General features: G+C 42.2%; 1 protein-coding gene across 1 annotated transcript in view; it reads right to left on the bottom strand.

The window, feature by feature from the left end:
• LOC119424102 (rho GTPase-activating protein 23) overlaps positions 1–18564 on the bottom strand; it is a 188805-nt gene that overhangs the window by 81897 nt on the left and 88344 nt on the right. The window contains exons 2-4 of the mRNA XM_037691572.1: positions 17842–18033; positions 8950–8980; positions 3653–3745 (exon numbers count right to left, since the gene is read on the bottom strand). Of these exons, the coding sequence (XP_037547500.1) occupies positions 3653–3745; positions 8950–8980; positions 17842–18033 (316 nt within the window). The remainder of the gene's footprint in view (positions 1–3652; positions 3746–8949; positions 8981–17841; positions 18034–18564) is intronic.

Genomic DNA, 18564 nt, shown 5'->3' with positions numbered 1-18564 from the left:
GCTCTTCACTTGGGCATACAATGCTGGCATGCATGTGTTTGTGATATGCTGCCGAGATGGAATCTTATATCTGGGCTCTAACGAATGAATCAAATCCTAAAATCCTTCCCCCTCTACTATAGGTCCTTCTCAAAAAATTATCATATTGTGATAAAGGTCATTATTTTCCATAATGTAATGATAAAAATGAAACTTTCATATATTTCAGATTCATTGCACACCAACTGAAATATTTCATGTCTTTAATTGTTTTAATACTGATGATTATGGCATACAGCTCATGAAAACCCAAAATGCCTGTCCCAAAAAATTAGCATATTTCATCCCACCAATGAAAGACAAGTGTTTTTAATACAAAAAACGCCAACCTTCAAATAATCATGTTCAGTTATGCACTCAATACTTGGTCGGGAATCCTTTTGCATGAATGACTGCTTCAATGCGGCGTGGCATGGAGGCAATCAGCCTGTGGCACTGCTGAGGTGTTATGGAGGCCCAGGATGCTTCGATAGCGGCCTTAAGCTCATCCAGAGTGTTGGGTCTTGTATCTCTCAACTTTCTCTTCACAATATCCCACAGGTTCTCTATGGGGTTCAGGTCAGGAGAGTTGGCAGGCCAATTGAGCACAGTAATACCATGGTCAGTAAACCATTTACCAGTGGTTTTGGCACTGTGAGCAGGTGCCAGGTCGTGCTGAAAAATGAAATCTTCATCTCCATAAAGCTTTTCAGCAGATGGAAGCATGAAGTGCTCCAAAATCTCCTGATAGCTAGCTGCATTGACCCTGCCCTTGATAAAACACAGTAGACCAACACCAGCAGCTGACATGACACCCCAGACCATCACTGACTGTGGGTGCTTCACACTGGACTTCTGGCATTTTGGCATTTCCTTCTCCCCAGTCTTCCTCCAGACTCTGGCACCTTGATTTTCGAAGGACATGCAAAATTTGCTTTTATCCGAAAAAAGTACTTTGGACCAATGAGCAACAGTCCAGTGCTGCTTCTCTGTAGCCCAGGTCAGGCGCTTCTGCCGCTGTTTCTGGTTCAAAAGTGGCTTGACCTGGGGAATGCGGCACCTGTAGCCCATTTCCTGCACACGCCTGTGCACGGTGGCTCTGGATGTTTCTACTCCAGACTCAGTCCACTGCTTCCGCAGGTCCCCCAAGGTCTGGAATCGGCCCTTCTCCACAATCCTCCTCAGGGTCCGGTCACCTCTTCTCGTTGTGCAGCGTTTTCTGCCACACTTTTCCCTTCCCACAGACTTCCCACTGAGGTGCCTTGATACAGCACTCTGGGAACAGCCTATTCGTTCAGCAATTTCTTTCTGTGTCTTACCCTCTTGCTTGAGGGTGTCAATGATGGCCTTCTGGACATCAGTCAGGTCGGCAGTCTTACCCATGATTGTGGTTTTGAGTAATGAACAAGGCTGGGAGTTTTTAAAAGCCTCAGGAATCTTTTGCGGGTGTTTTGAGTTACGTCGTTGATCCAGATGGTTAGGTTAATAGCTTGTTTAGAGAACCTTTTCATGATATGCTAATTTTTTGGGACAGGCATTTTGGGTTTTCATGAGCTGTATGCCATAATCATCAGTATTAAAACAATTAAAGACCTGAAATATTATAGTTGGTGTGCAATGAATCTGAAATATATGAAAGTTTCATTTTTATCTTTACATTATGGAAAATAATGACCTTTATCACAATATGCTAATTTTTTTAGAAGGACCTGTATATTGTACGGACATAAGCCCTTAGCGATAAAACACGTTATTGACGCCGTTATATCCTTAGCTCGTGATGAATTGTGGCCGAGTTGCCCATAAAATTTAGTGATGACGTTACCCGCCGGCCTCTGTGTGGCAGCTGTCTGCTCCTGCTCGTTGTTATTGGGCTTGAGAAGTTTGCCACACTCCTCTCTGTGTTTTCTCGTTGCATGTTGGTCAAGGTTTGTTGTGCTACTAGTGTAAATGGACTGTACTAATATAGTGCCTTTCTATCTTATTGAGATACTCAAAGCACTTTACACTACAATCTGGGTCTCATTTACCCATTCATACAGCACTCTCTTAGATCTCTTCAAAGCTAATTGAACAAATCATTCTAAAGAGACTAATTAGTGATTTATCACATTCATACACTGATGGGACACACATCGGAGGACAAAAGGGGTTCAGTATCTTGCCCAGGGACGCTTCGGCATGTGACTTCAGAGATGCTCTGCATAGCTTACAAATAGCATGGCTTTTGTCGAGTTTTCCGTCTATCTTGTACAATCCGAAAACGTTCCACACTTGAGATTTTTGTCTGGCTGCTGTATTGAAAATCTTCCGCGGTGACTCGCTAGCGCTGCTACTATTTACATCCATTCTCGTCTTCGGTCTTGGTGAGCTACGGCGCAGGCGCAAGAATAGCTTTGCGGGCATTTCCGGCTCTTGCATTATTTTAGAGGCGCACTGTCAACCAATGGCTAGTCTCGCGACACCCGGTCCATGGCTGCTATCCATTTATACGCAGTGGTGGAGAAAGTACTCAAACAATGTACTTAAGTAAAAGTACAAATAAACAGACAAAATGTACTCTAGTAAAAGTACCACATTTATATTTTTTACTTAAGTAAAAGTAAATAAGTACTTGCTTTTAAAAATACTATTAAAAGTATTAGTACTTGCTGAATGTATTACCTAATGCAATGGTCTACATATCATTAAGTGTGCCTACAGTATGTGTATTATTTTCTGTAGTACATTAATAGTGTTGTGTCATTTTAATGAACAATGCTGCAGATAATACATGTTTTTATTGTGTTTACTCTGTGACACAGTTCACACCTGGACTTGTGATTCTGTGCGTCAGAATTTCAGGGATGACATGCAGAGTTAAATGCCATTAATCAAAATAAGAAAGAGGAACGATTTTACCTTTGAAAGTTTTTATTTAACACAAAGTAAAACCAATGTATAATTTTAACTGCAGTAAACACATTTAAGTAAAAGTTGTCTGCCTGAAAAAAAAAAAGCATTAGACCTGACGAAGGAACAGGCTCTGATAATTTCAACTCCGGTTTGTCATCAGCTCTAGTTAAAATACTGTCTAGTCAACTTTGTAATGGGTCAATAGTGAACAATGTAGCGTGTAACGCATTATAGAAATGTAGTGTAGTAGAAAGTACCGATACTTAATGTAAAATGTGGAGTAAAAGTTGAAAGTACCCACATTTAACTCTACTTAAGTAAAGTACAGATACATGAAAAATGTACTTAAGTACAGTAACGAAGTACTTGTACTTTGTTACATCCCACCACTGTTTATACTATTTGTCCATTGTTGTCATCTTTCTTTGTTGAAATCAGGTCTCTTGTAAATGAGTCCACGAGGCTCAATGGGATTAACCTGTCTAAATAAAGGTTGAATGAATACGGCTGCTACCGATGCAGCCGTGTCGATAGCTTATCAAACAGGATATTCGGTCGTATCCGTTAAAATCTTTCACAACCCTAATATGTTTTACTCACCCACTAATCTACAACACTTCCAACCCAGGGAGATACTACCAGAAGCAGATGAGCTCATGAACATTTTCTTCTTGTCTGGCTCTTCATGTTGTACCTATTCTACCCATTGTTTGTTTGTTTGTTTATTTATTATGCTTACCTGTGCACAGTCCAGCTTGGTGAGCAGGGCCGTTTTCTTTCACACTCTTCACAAAAATGGTGTCCATTGGTTCTAAGTGAGATCGTTGACAACCTGTTTAGACACACAGAAAGTCACAATTGCAAAGCTCATAACACAAAGCTGCAGTAGGTTCAATAAAAAAACAACACACGCCAGCTGAATTTAAAAAGTGCACCCTGATTAAGGCCATGTCCACATGGTGACACTGTTCCTCTAAAACAACCTCTTATGTTGTTTCTAAAAATAATCCTTGTAAAAAATGTTCCAAACAATGTTTTAGTCCACATGGAAAAGCAGAAAACAATCTAAACAACCAAATAGCTGCAGTAATTATGCCAGGCCTGTGTGTGGCGCTGCAACATTGCCAAGACAAAACACCAGAAACACAAACACACAAACTTTAAATCAAACAAGAAAAAGCCCAGGAATAAACAAAAGGCTGATACATTTTTTTATACGTATGTATACTTGACATGTGTTTTATTCTATTTCTGCAACGTTGGACTTAAAAAAAAAACCGTTAAAAATTAAAGTGATAAAAACATTTTTACCTTAAAATATTTTGGTGTAATTAGGGCTTTTTATGCACTTAACAGTTCCTGTTTTAAATGCGCTATACAAATCAATTTGACTTGACTTGACGTTTTATTCTGCTATATTTAAGGCAAGTTGTAACCTAATGTTTTCATCCCCTATATGAAAATGCAGAACCATTATCTCCTCACTGTCTGACAATAAATCACAGTGATTATTCTGGTTAGAGGTTCATGAGTCTAACAACCTCAGGGCTGATGCAGGTGGCCCTCTTCTTGCATCTGGAGGTGTAGATGTCTGTGATGGTGGGGAGGCTGACTCCAACATGGAGCAGCTGCGTCCTCCAATGCGAGAGTTGAGGGTTTGAATCCACCAGCAGTCACATGCTGAAGTGAACCTGGGCAAGACACTGAACCCCTCATAGCCTCTGATGTGTGTCCCATTAGTGTATGAATGTGATCTAAAAGCACTGATTAGTCTCTTTAGAATGATTTGTTCAATTAGCTTTGTAGAGATCTAGTAGAGTGCTGTGAGAATGGGTAAATGAGGACACAGATTGTAGTGTAAAGCGCTTTGAGTATCGAAATAAGATAAAAAGTCGCTATATAATTACAGTCCATTTACCATTTAACATCTTCTGTGCAGCCTTCACCACTCTCTGCAAAGCTTTTCTTTCTGCAGCTGTGCAGCCTCCATGCCACACGTTGATGCTGGAGCACAGGATGCTCTCCACTGCACACCTGTAGAAGGAGGTGAGGACTGAGCTTCCAGACCAGCTCGCCTCAGCCGTCTGAGGAAGTAGAGTCTCTGATGAGCTTTCTTGATCAGGCTGGTGGTGTTGTTGCTCCAGCTGAGGTTGTCATTCATGTGTACACCCAAGTACTTGTAGCTGGAGACCACTTCCACCGCAGATCCTCTTATGTTCAGGGGGGGTGTAGATGTTTTTGTTCCTTCTGAAGTCCACAATCATCTCCTTCATGTTCTTCACATTGATGTGAAGGTTGTACTTCCTGCAGCAGCTCTCCAGGTGTTCCACCTCTTGCCTGTAGCTGGACTCATCATTGTTTGTGATGCATCCCACCACCGCTGTATCATCTGCAAACTTTACAATGTGACAGCCTGGATGGGTAGCTGCACAGTCACACGTGAGCAGAGTAAACAGGAGGGGGCTCAACACACATCCCTGAGGAGAGCCAGTGCTGAGGGTTATGGTGGAGGAGGAAAAGTAGTGGATCCTCACTAACTGTGGTCTGTTTGTTAAGAAGTCTAGGACCCAGTTGCAAATGGAGGGGCTTAGTCCTAGTGTGAATAGTTTGTCCATCAGGGTTTGGGGGATCATGGTGTTGAAGGCGGATGTGAAGTCCACAAAGAGCATACGGACGTAAGAGTTTTCTGCTCCAGGTGGGTGAGCGCAGTGTGGACCACAGAGGAGATGGCATCCTCTGTTGATCGGTTCTCACTGTATGCATACTGATGAGGGTCCTCGTTGATGTTTATTTTGAAGTGGGTCATGACCAGTTTTTTTAAGCATTTAGCGACTATCGGGGTGAGGGCCACTGGCCGATAGTCATTCAGACCAGTCACTGTAGAGCTTTTTGGGACTGGAATGATGGTGGCAGTCTTTTCTTAGATTAGAGAAAAAAGAACACGAGGGAAGAGGAGTTAAATATATATATATATATCTCGCACTATGTCCCTAACTGGACACAGCGTGAGGCTACAAAAAACCCAGCACAAAAAAAGCAACATAAAAGGTTCACAGGACAAAGAGCAGAGCGGGGAAGGAGCAGGAGGGAAAAGCGTCTGCCTTCGTCGAGAGCAAGAAGGGAAAAAAAGGTTTCTTTTCATAAACTTCTCACATCAGTTTGCTGGAATTTCATCCATTCCTCTTGAAAGAAGTGTCAGGTTTGTCTTGTGACTCCTAACTTGTGCTCCTAAGGGTCATCAGTCATCAGGACTCTGTATCACAGAGCAGACAGCGTCCCCACTAGCTCAGGAGCCAGGCAGAAGGAGAAATCCCACACAAGACAGGCTCTAGAGCAATGTGGATATCCTAACTGGGCCTTCCTGAAAGCAGAGAAGAAACCCAAACAGGACTCCAGTCAGCCATCAGGTGAAAAGGAGGAACCCAGACCCAGACCAGTGGTCATTCCATATGTTGAGGGAGTATCAGAGAAACTGAGACGTTTATTTTCTAAACATAACGTCCCAGTGGCTTTTAAACCCCAAAATACATTAAAGACTGGTTCATCCCAAAGATCCAGTCCCCCGGCACAAACAGAGTAATGTTGTGTATGTTGTTCAGTGTCAGGAGGGTGATCAGTCTTACATCGGGGAAACTAAACAGCCACTGGCCAAAAGGATGGACCAGCACAGAAGATCAACATCATCAGGCCAGGACTCTGAGGTCTACACTCATCTCCAGGCCAGCGGTCACTCTTTCAAGGATGAAGATGTTCACATCCTGGACAGAGAGGAACGATGGTTTGAGAGAGGAGTAAAGGAGGCCATCTTTGTGAAAAGAAATCGTCCATCATTAAACAGGGGTGGAGCCTCCATGTTCAACTGTCCCCCTCTTACAATGCTGTGATTGCTAGTATCACTCAGCCCTCTGTGAACAGTAAACAGCCATCAGGTGCTAATGATCCATTGTTAGGCTGATGGTCCTTCTTGACCATGTGATCAGCTGGTTCTGGTTGTCAGCAACAAACTGGTTGATCCACTCTGAGAAGGTGCTATTTAAGAGACTGAGCTGAATACAGCACCTCAGACTGAAGAAGTCTCTCGGATGAGAGACGAAACGTTTCTACATTTTTTTGTTGATTTGCTTTGTTTTGTTTTTTGAATGTCCAGAGGACCAGATTGAACTTTTTTAGATTTTTCTACCTGGATTATTGAGCATGCAGCAGGATATTTTCAACACAGACATGTTCCTATTTTTAGTATTTTATATCGCTTTATAATGTAGCTGTTTTTGTTTCTTTTTTAATATAATTTCCTTTTATTTTTCAATTCCTATGTTTTTTATGATTATCTACTGTTGTACTGATTAATATTTCTTGAAGGGTAAATTATGTCTTTACTATATTCAATCAAGCTGTGAAGCAGACAGTCTGATTTCAGTCAGCTGCGCTCAGCCTGCTCCTCCGAGATGAGCAGACTGAGCGCAGCTGACTGAAATCAGACTGTCTGCTCCGGACTGAACGAGAGGAACACACTGCTGAAGCCACAGAGCTCCAACGTCCAACGTAAAAATAACTTTACGGCAGTGCTTGGCTAAACAATCCTTGTGCTCTTTAATGTGGTGCATTTTCAGATGTTTATTAAGTTTGATGTATTGTTGGTCATGACCGAGCTTCGTCCTCTCGGTCCAGCGGCTCTCCAGACAGTGCACGTTGCTGATTGCAGTGTTTAGTGTAAAATACTTCCACACAGCGGACATGTTACGATGAAAGGTTGGTTAGCCATTAGCAACAGTGCTGCTCTCAGTCCACATATTTACTCACATTTTAGCTGCCTGCACACTATGAACTGGATTTCCTGAATGTGAGGCGGGTCTTATTACTCTGGGTTCATGAGACACGCCTCAGTTCAGGAAATCCATTTGAAGCCAACCTGCAGAGCAGCTGGCAGGGAATCACATGTGGAGATGTTTCAACAGACACAGACATGCATCATGGATCAGAAATCTCTGCAGGTTGGATCAGAAAAATCTGATGCGTAAATTATGCTGGTATCGAAGGCCAATACCGATACTATACCGATACTGGATCGGCCCCATCCCTTCCTATTACATGACACAACGACATGTCATACTACCCGAGTGCCACCTAGCAGCTGAAAATGGTAGTGTTCAATATTTTCAATGTCAGAATGAATGAAAACGGTCATATCTCAGCCAAAAATTGGTTTATAAATATGGGGGGGAAGAATAAATAAGTCACTTCGGTGTATAAGTGGCAGGACATGTAAATCATGCAAAAAAAAAAAAAACTGCAACTTATAGGCCGGAAAATATGGTAACGTTGTTGGGTCATATGTTAGATAAGACATGGGGTTATGACATCATAGTTTTCAAAAGGTTGTGTTTAGGCTGTCCACTCATATATGGAGGGGTCTCCAGTCCATCACAGAGACACATAGAGACAAACAAGACAACCAACCATTCACTCTCTCACTCACACCTAGAGAACAATTAAAGTTATTAATTTACTTAACATGCATGTTTTAGCATTCTAATTATGTTTTGGTAAAATAAACAGAAATAATCTATGATGGGGCACATGGTGGCGCAACTGGTAGAGCTGCTGCCTCTCAGCGAGCAGGTCCCTGGTTCAAAGCCCGGTCCAGGGGCCTTTCTGGGTGGAGTTTGCATGTTCTCTCCGTGCATGCGTGGGTTTTCTCCAGGTGCTCCAGTTTCCTCCCACAGACCAAAAACATGCATGTTAGGCTGATTGGTAACTCTAAATTGTCCCTAGGTGTGAGTGAGAGAGTGAATGGTTGTTTGTCTCCTTTGTCTCTATGTGTCCTTGTGATGAGCTGGAGACCTGTCCAGGGTGTCCCCCGCCCCTCGCACAGTGATTGCCGGACATGGGCACCGGCGACCCCCGTGACTCAAAATGGAAGAAGCGGGTAAAAGATAATGGATGGATGGATACTCTATGATGTCATATATTCTCATGTCTGATGATGATTTTATTCTATTTTCAACCAGGTGAGGATGAAGAACATGAATCGCTCACCTTTTCCAGACAAATTACCATTCTCTTCATCCTGTGGAGGAAACAGAACATCTGTTAGTGGGGATGAACACAGGAGGGCAGCATTCAGCTCAGAATAGTCCAACTCACATCCTGACACTTTGTTTCATAAAGCTTCTGTCAGATTTAGTGCCCGTCTCCTGCTGACCGGCTCATTCATCAAGGTTTGATGCAATGCTGCTGACTTGGTTGTTCCCGCTCTGGACACATGCAAGCCTCTGCTACTGACAAGGCCTTTATTGTGCTGTGCCTGGCATGAGTCACAAGTGTGTGAAGCTGTGGACTCTCAGTCATGACAGAAGAATACTCAGACTTTCAGTTTAAATTAAACATGTTTAAAGTGCATGTACAATAAAAGCTATCAAATCTTTTTGAACTTTCCTCAAAATAAAAGCTGGCAGGTTGCTTTATTTTTCTCCAAATTACCCAGCTCGTAAAGTTAACATCATTTATGTGAGTGGCCATCTTGGATTTTGATGCGACAACCCAATTTTCAATGGTGACCTTTATTACACCTAGATGCAGCCAAACCAAAATGGAAATTGGTACCTCACTGATTTTTCAAGTTATCATATTCACAATATGAACAGATGGACGCAGGGTATTTCCAATTCCACCTCTTTGCTCCGTAAGGTGGGGAAAAAAAACAAGGCTTGTGTTTTCTTGAATTGTCAGCAGTAGGAACTCAGTGACATAATATTGCAAAACATCTGGCTGGTATTTCAGATTTCCTTGTTGAAAACACACCTCATCACATAGAGAACTCCATTGATCCAACAAAGTTCAACCTTTGAAGTTAGTCCCAGGAGAAACCAAGTTCAAGGTCAAGGTCAAAGTTTATTGTCATTCGCATCGCATGTGGTACATGTGGTGGAACGAAATTGTGTACACAGGGTCCCAGTTACATCCAACAAAAGTATAAATTGTAAAACTGATGAAGCCCTCCAGATAGAGGGCGAAACGTCTTTCAAGAAAAAAAGAAACTGTCCAGATGACCTGATTGACCATTATTGGATTTTGTACCCAGATGACTGAGCATGAACTTTGATGTCTTGAACCACTCTGGATGTGGCTGCCTGCCTGGGAGAAGTCAACAGGGGACAGGACAGCCCCCAGAAACCATCTTATCACCAGCAAACTGGTTGGTCCACTAAAGAGTGTACTGCTTAGTGGGGAAAACAGTGTATTTGGGACTCCTGAGACTGATGAAGCCCTCTGAATAGAGGGCAAAAAGTCTTTCCGCAAAAAAAGAAACTGTCCAGATGACCTGACTGACCATTATTGGATTTTGTACCTGGATGATTGAGCATGAACTTTGATAAATTGTAAAAGAAAAACATTAATAGGATCTAAAATACGCATTAAGAAATACAATAATCTAAGATACGAATTAAGAAATACACTAAACTAAGAATACACTAAGCACTAATGGTAAAAAACAATATGCCAAACAACAGCAGCACGAACATGAGTCTGTGTGAGCAGACGCGTACGAATGAATAGAGCAGCAAGAAATTATTCAGCAGCCCATATAAACACAGTGGCATTACAGTGATATTTTTTTACAGTGGTAATCCTGATTAGTGATTCAAGAGTCTAACAGCCTCAGGGTAGAAGCTGTTCCTCAGTCTAGTGGTTCTACAGTTAATGCTCCTCAACCTCCTGCCTGAGGGGAGCGGGGCAAATAGTGTGTGTGCTGGGTGAGTGTGATCCTTCATGATGCAGGTGGCCTCTTCCTGCATCTGGAGGTGTAGATGTCTGTGATGGTGGGGAGGCTGACTCCAACAGCCCAACATTTTTCAGTCAGGTCATCTGCACAGTTTCTTTTTTTTTGTGCTGAAATGTTTCGCCTTCGGTCCGGAAAGCTTCATCAGTCAAGGAAACACACAACAAAACTGATTCTTCCCCCAAACAAATTACTCCAAAGTGGAAAAAGAAACTGTCCAGATGACCTGACTGAAAAATGTTGGATTGTATACCTGGATTATTGAGCATAGACTTTGTTGTTTTCAACCAGTTTGACAAGACTGTCAACAAGGAAGAGGGCCGGCAATGGAGGAGGGGCGTACCAAAGAGACCATCTTATCACAAGCAAAACTGGTTTGTTCCACTTTGGAGTAAGCTGTTGGGGGAAGAATCAGTTTTGTTGTGTGTTTCCTTGACTGATGAAGCCTTCCGGACCGAAGGTGAAACATTTCAGCACAAAAAAAAAGAAACTGTCCAGATGACCTGACTGAAAAATGTTGGATTGTATACCTGGATTATTGAGCATGGACTTTGTTGACTCCAACATCTTCTGTGCAGCCTTCACCACTCTCTGCAAAGCTTTTCTTTCTGCAGCTGTGCAGCCTCCATGCCACACGTTGATGCTGGAGCACAGGATGCTCTCCACTGCACACCTGTAGAAGGAGGTGAGGACTGAGCTTCCCAGACCAGCTCGTCTCAGCCGTCTGAGGAAGTAGAGTCTCTGATGAGCTTTCTTGATCAGGCTGGTGGTGTTGCTCCAGCTGAGGTTGTTGTTCATGTGTACACCCAAGTACTTGTAGCTGGAGACCACTTCCACTGCAGATCCTCCTATTTTCGGGGGGGGGGGGGTTGTTCCGTCTGAAGTCCATGACCATCTCCTTCACATTGATGTGAAGGTTGTTCTTCCTGCACCAGCTCTCCAGGTGTTCCACCTCCCGTCTGTAGCTGGACTCATCATTGTTTGTGATGCATCCCACCACTGCTGTATCATCTGCAAACTTTACAATATGACAGCGTAGATGGGTAGCTGCACAATCAAACGTGGGCAGACTAAACAGGAGAGGGCTTTGCACACAGCCCTGAGGGAGCCAGTGATGAGGGTTATGGTGGAGCAGGAGAAGTTGTGGATCCTCACAGATTGTGGTCTGTTTGTTAAGAAGTTTAGGACCCAGTTGCAAATGGAGGGGCTTAGTGCTAGTGTGAATAGTTTGTCCATCAGGGTTTGGGGGAACATGGTGTTGAAGGCAGACGAGAAGTCCACAAAGAGCATACGGACGTAGGAGTCCTTCTGCTCCAGGTGGGTGAGAGCAGTGTGAACCACAGAGGAGTTGGCATCCTCTGTCGACTGATTCTTGTGGTATGCATACTGATGAGGGTCCTCGTTGATGTTGATGGTTGTTTTGATGTGAGTCATGACCAGTTTTTTTTAAGCATTTAGCGACTATCAGGGTGAGGGCTACTGGCCGATATTCATTCAGACCAGTCACTGTAGAGCTCTTTGGAACTGGGATGATGGTGGCAGTCTTTAGGCAGGTGGGAACTGTTGCCAGGGTGAGGGAGGAGTTAAATATGTTGGTCAGCACCTCGCAGAACTGATAGGTACAGTCTTTCAGTACCTTCCCTGGGATGTTGTCTGGGCCTGTTGCTTTGTGACGATTAACCCTCCTGAAGGTGCTTCTTACTTCTGCTGAGGTCACGCTGAAAAACTCCTCATCCAGTGGTGAGGTGAGTCTGGTGCTGGGTGGTCTGTTTGGGTCTTCAAGGCGTGCATAGAACTTGTTGAGAGCATCAGACAGTGATAGGTCCCTAGGGCATTGTGCACCCCTGCCTTTATAGTCTGTTATGTACTTAATGTCCCTCCACATGCTCTATGGGTCTTGTGAGGAGAAATGTCCCTGGATCCTCTGTGCATATGTGGCTATGGCTTAGAGCATGTGGAGTCAGGCTCGGAGTTAATTTCAAAACTCCTGAAAACTGTGATCTCACCGGGAGCCAGTGAAGCTGCAGCTTCTCTGAGCGCAGCCATCTTGGAAACCCTTGTACCATATGATGTGACTTCTCTTTTCACTCGCATACCCATTTCTGAAGCTGTAGAAACCGTCAGAAAACGACTTCCACAAGACAAGGACTTAAACATCAGAACCAACTTCACCCCAGACAAGATCTGCACCCTGCTGGACCTCTGCCTTTCCACTAAAGCTGCGATTTCTAACCCAGGTCCAGCCCGGCCCAGCCTGACTCAAAATTCAGGTCGGGTCAGGCCAAAATAATGTGCTTGATGGGCGGGACGGGTCGGTCTTGGGGTTTTGGTATGGTTTTACGAATCATACAGCACAAAGAAAACTAAATAAGAATGTACAATATAAAATTGTGTTAATCTACTTGTTGAGGAGGAGGCAGGTCCAACTGGATGGTTGAAAGAGGTAAAAAAATGTCCAGTTAAGCTCCTGATGGATCACATGATCACCGGCCACGCGTGTCTCCGCACCCTGCTGTAATCTGCGGTGAAGGAAGCTGCAGCATCTACAAAAGCCAAAGTGATCAGTGCGTTTAATTTAATTAGCCTTGTTCTACATTTTTCCAAATAATTTTGCTCTAAAAATATTTTTGTTCATCTCTACAATAGCGTATCTTTAGAATTAATTTGTTAGGTTATTTGTTTTGTTTTCACCATTTGGTGACTTGTTAATAAACAAGAAATATTATATCTTCCTTTCGTTGAAATCCGTTTTAAAAATTCTCAATCTGATTTGCTTACAAAAGAAAGAAAACAATTTTTAAAAAGTTGGGGGGGGGGGGTTTGGTGGTGTTGGTGGTGGTGGTGGTGGGGGGTCAGGCCTGTAATTACAGTTAAATGATCGGGTTGGGTTTAGAAAAAATGGCTACAGACTGGGGCCGGGTCAGGTCTGATTTTTTAGGCCCGAATGCAACTCTACTTTCCACCACTTATTTCAAGTACAATAACTGTTTTTACAGACAGAAGCATGATTGTGCCATGGAATCTCCAGTGTCACCCATTGATGGTCATCTTTACATGGAGTAAGTGGAACAGAGAGCCTTAAACTCCTATGAGGGAACAACACCAAGCCATTGATTCCGATATGTGGATGATACCTGGGTCAAAAATCCAAGCCAAGGAAATAGAAGCGTTCACCAGACACATCAACTCGGTCGATAACAACATCAAGTTCACCAGAGAGGGTGCAAACGACAACAAGCTGCCTTTTTTGGACTGTTTGGTTCAGATGGAGAGAGAGGACAGCCTCAACATTGAAGTTTACAGAAAACCAACCCACACAGACCAGTATCTTCTGTTTGACTCCCATCATCCACTGGAACACAAACTCTCTGTCATCAGAACTTTACAACATCGGGCCGAACGCGTCCCCACGAAGACAGAAGGGAAGGAAAAGTAACAGAAACACATTCAAGAAGCTCTCCAAGCGTGGATATTCTAACTGGGCTTTTGTCAAGTCAGTGAGGAAATCTACAAAACACACTAATAAACAGAAAAAGTAGAACAACAGACGGAAAAACATTGTCATCCCTTATGTTGCTGGAGTATCAGAGAAACTTGGATTTTTTTTTCTCCTAACAGCATCCCATTACCATCTCATTTCAGCACAAAAAAAGAAACTGTCCAGATGACCTGACTGAAAAACGTTGGCTTGTATAGCTGGATTATTGAGCATGAACTTTGTTGTTAGCATCCCATTACATTTCAAACCCAGCAGGACTCTCAGACAGAGGCTGGTCCATCCTAAGGACAAAACACCCAAACACAAACAGAGTGGTGTAGTGTCTGCAGTTCAGTGCAGCGAGGACTGTCCAGACCTCTACATTGGAGAAACCCAACAGCCTCTTCACAGACGCATGACTCAACACAGGAGAGCCAGCTCCACAGGACAAGATTCAGCTGTTCACCTCCACCTCAAGGATAAGGGACACTCTGCTGAGGACTAAAATATTCACATTTTGGGCGGCTGTGGCTGAGTGGTTAGAGCAGTCGTCCTCCAATGCAAGAGTTGAGGGTCCGAATCCACCCCCAGTCACATGTTGAAGTGTCCCTGGGCAAGACACTGAACCCCTCATAGCCTCTGATGTGTGTCCCATCAGTGAATGTGATAAATCTCTGATTAGTCTCTTTAGAATGATTTGTTCAATTAGTTTTGTAGAGATCTAGTATAGAGCTGTATGAATGGGTAAATGAGGCACAGATGGTAGTGTAAAGTGCTTTGAGTGTCTTGATAAGAGAGAAAGATGCTATATAAGTACAGTCCATTTACAATACCATTTACATTTTGGACCGAGAAGACAGATAACTTGAGAAGGAGGTGAAGGAAGCTATCTATGTACAAAGAGAGAAACCATCTTTAAACAGGAGGAGGTCGCAGATTTCAGCTTTAGGACTGATACCCAGTCATTTTCACTCCAATCAAGAACTTCATTCATGTGACCAGTGGCCCATCTGCGAGTCAGACTAACAAAGACCATAAACCAACCTCTACTGTGAGGAGTGAGAGGGCAATCTGCATGTGAATCTAGCTCACAGAACACCTCAACTTATAACTCAAACTCCACACTCTCCATTCTTTGAATTGAGAAAGCTCTTCGGATGAGAAGTGAAACATCTTCAGTTACAAAATAAAGTCCAGTTGTTTTGTTTTTAATCTTTTTTTGGATTTACCATGTAGTGAGCTAAGGGTTAGCTTCACTACTAATTAATTATTCTTAAAGCTAGTTCTAGCACAAAGAATATTAATTGTTTAATTACAATGGATTATTTTCTTATTCGAGTTAAATTTCTGCCATGTGACCAAGATAACTGTGAGTGGAGTGTTTAATCAGTGACATGAGACGCCATTTTATCTTTGACCCATCAGAATAAATGCGGTCATTTATTTAACAGAATCAAAATTTAACATCAAAACATGTACACTTTGATTTGCTGATCGTTTCTTATTTATAAACTTGGCACGCTTTACTAACAAGACAACAGAACATTACTGATTGAGACTGATTCACCTCTGAAGGCATCTCGTTTGATTACTGGTGAATAGCAAGGTTAAGAGAGGAGAAACAGATTTAAGGAGAAAGTTTTAGATGGATGAAAGTTATGTGTGGAACCAGAACATTGCACCCTTCCTCCGACATCCAGCTCAGCTTTCTGGTACACTTCAGGACGTGCAGCGACTTGTTACCTGAGATGGGGGATACCTCCACTCCGGAACAGAAGCCCATTAGTACGCTCCCTTTCCAGCGTCTCCGGTTAAAATAGCTGGGTCATCAGAATAAATGCCGAAGTACTCGGTTCCACCGAATAAGCTTCCTTAGAAGTGGAGCATTTACTGCTCGGGTTGAGTGCACAGCGATGCGAGCTGTGACTCCGCTGAAATGGAGGGACCACTTGGCACATGGTCCCATCCATCAGCTGCTTAAGTGAGTCTCATCTCTGACCGAAAGTTCCAGCAAGACTTAGAAGAGACTAAGACTCGTGAAGACTAAAACTTAAGACTCCGACTGAGTTCCAGGACTGACTAGTTCCAAGAAGTGTTGCCTTTTTAAAGGGGTGTTCACTTCCTGTTACGTGGTACTTCCTGATTGGTTGAACCAACCAGCAGGGGGGTGGTTCTAGTGATGTCAGAGGGTCACTAGAAGTCAAGAGACAGCAGGAATGTTTTTAAAAAGGGTTAGTACAGACAGGAAAATATGATGAGGTGAGACAGAGCAGGTGCCAGTTGAAGTTATTTACTGTCTGCGAGTTTTAAAAACAAGACACTTCGTTCTAATAACTCGTTTCTGTTTGTCTCTGACTTTCAACCGACATCACTACTCCTCATTCAGACAGAAGACTAAATGCACACTTACTTTGTAAATAGGCATTTAACTGTATGATCAAGGTCTAATGAGGATTAAAAAATCATTAATACTGTTTCACAGTTGATTTAAATGAGTGGTTCACTTCAACATTTAGAAATGGTATGAACTAAACACACTTTTGATTATCAAGATATTCTAAAATAGTAATGATAATATAAAAAGAAGAGTGTTCTTTCAATTGATTAATTCAGGATACAACTAAATATTCTCTTGATGAGATAATTTGTATTTCTGGATTCAAATCAATGAAATAACAGTTCCTGTCCCCTGAAGGTCTTCAGAGACAGGTTGAGGTCGGAGGCCTAGTTCACTACAACCATGTCCTGGATGACTGAGAAACTTTATCGGCATATTCTTAAATACTCTGCAGCTTTAGGAGTGGAGCAAGACAGTATTCTGTAAAACAGTATAGCTACGACGGCTTGGGTGAAGTGTGTCCATAACAACAAAGCATGCTGGTGTTAAAGCAGAATAATGAAGGCTAAAGAAATTCTGGTGACAAAGTTGTCAACAACATACCAGATATGACTCCAGGTAGTTGTCGTTGCCGTCATCATCAGTCAAAGAGAAGCCAAATAAAACAATTATACATAATGTCTCAACCCTGGAAGTCCCTTTAACTTTATGACAGTTAATGTGTCTTAGCAGAAAAATTGACCACAATGTTTAACTGCTTAAAAATACAATTTTTAATGGTTTATTTACACCATAAACTAGTCTATCCCTTAAAGATATCTCAGCCTGAAATGAAAATATCAAGTTCAATTTTTTTTAAATATTTTTTAATTCTGTTTTTTATATTAAAAAACTGTGTTTATGAACTATATCAAAATAAATCAATAAAAGCACAAACAAAAATAAATGTGTGGCAGATTTTTCCCCATATATGCCAATGGTTAAAGCAACAGTGATAAAATCTGAAGTGAGTTTTCAAATGATATATGAAGCACTTTTATTATCCTTAGCACTTTAATAAATCAAATGAGGGGGCTCAGAGCTGTAAAAGCTCATTTCCTTATTTATTTTCAGAAGAGTAAAGTTAGCATTCTACTTTAAATTTCAAAGTCTGTGAGCTGAACATGTCCAAAAGACATTAAAAAAGCAGAAATTCTATATTTTTATGTCAAGAAAACTGATTTCTCTGTGAATAACCACACTAATGTTTATGTTGCCAACAAAATCTTAAGGCATATGGTTTTTATTTTTTCCAAATGAATGCAACAGATTTTGAAAGAAGCAGTCTGGTACCTTTAGGCTGTGGCGAGACGACTCTGGTGGGTAGACGATGAAGTGGCGCAAAGTGAAGCCAAATCCTTGTAAATTCTTTTGAAGAAAAATAGTCCGTGGGCCCTGCCACAACACACCTTCTATCTCCCCCGATGACAGTGGCCGGCGTCGGGTTCTGCTGGACAGCACCATGTCATCTCTCTGGCCTTTAGCCTTAAAAGAAGGTAGAACAAAGGTCAACACATGACATTTCCATTTTGTTAGAAAAAACAAACATGCATTAAGTTTTAGCATGTAAACCTTAAAGTACATAGCGTGTCATTTTACTGAACAAAGGCTTTGAGTCACATCTGAGCACGTTTACAGGAAGTGTGGGTGGACGTGGCTCTGCCCAGATTTGACCAGTGAAGAATTCCACCAATGTCAGAATTTTTTCTGAAACTTCCTCTGTTCAAGTAGGAAGCTGGATTTTCACCAGCAGCTTCACCTATATTCACATTTATTACACTGAGCCAACAATAGATGAGTTAAAAATATATACCACCTATAAAACATCAGGAAACAACAGGAACACATTTGTGCTCCTGAACACAAAACCAGATGGACAAAAACAAAGGAGGTCCTCACTTTCAGTTTGACTAAGAACTAAAAAGGAGCTAGAAGACTTTAGGTGTTTACTGAGTACAACTGACTGATGCACAAAGTTTGTTTTCTCAGTCATCCAGGTATATAACAACAAAAAAG

Source organism: Nematolebias whitei, chromosome 17, assembly GCF_014905685.2.
Source record: "Nematolebias whitei isolate Nwh7 chromosome 17, NemWhi1, whole genome shotgun sequence".
NCBI lineage: Eukaryota > Metazoa > Chordata > Actinopteri > Cyprinodontiformes > Rivulidae > Nematolebias > Nematolebias whitei.
The sequence above is the reverse complement of the archived record's forward strand: the minus strand, read 5'-3'. Positions and strand labels throughout refer to the sequence as shown.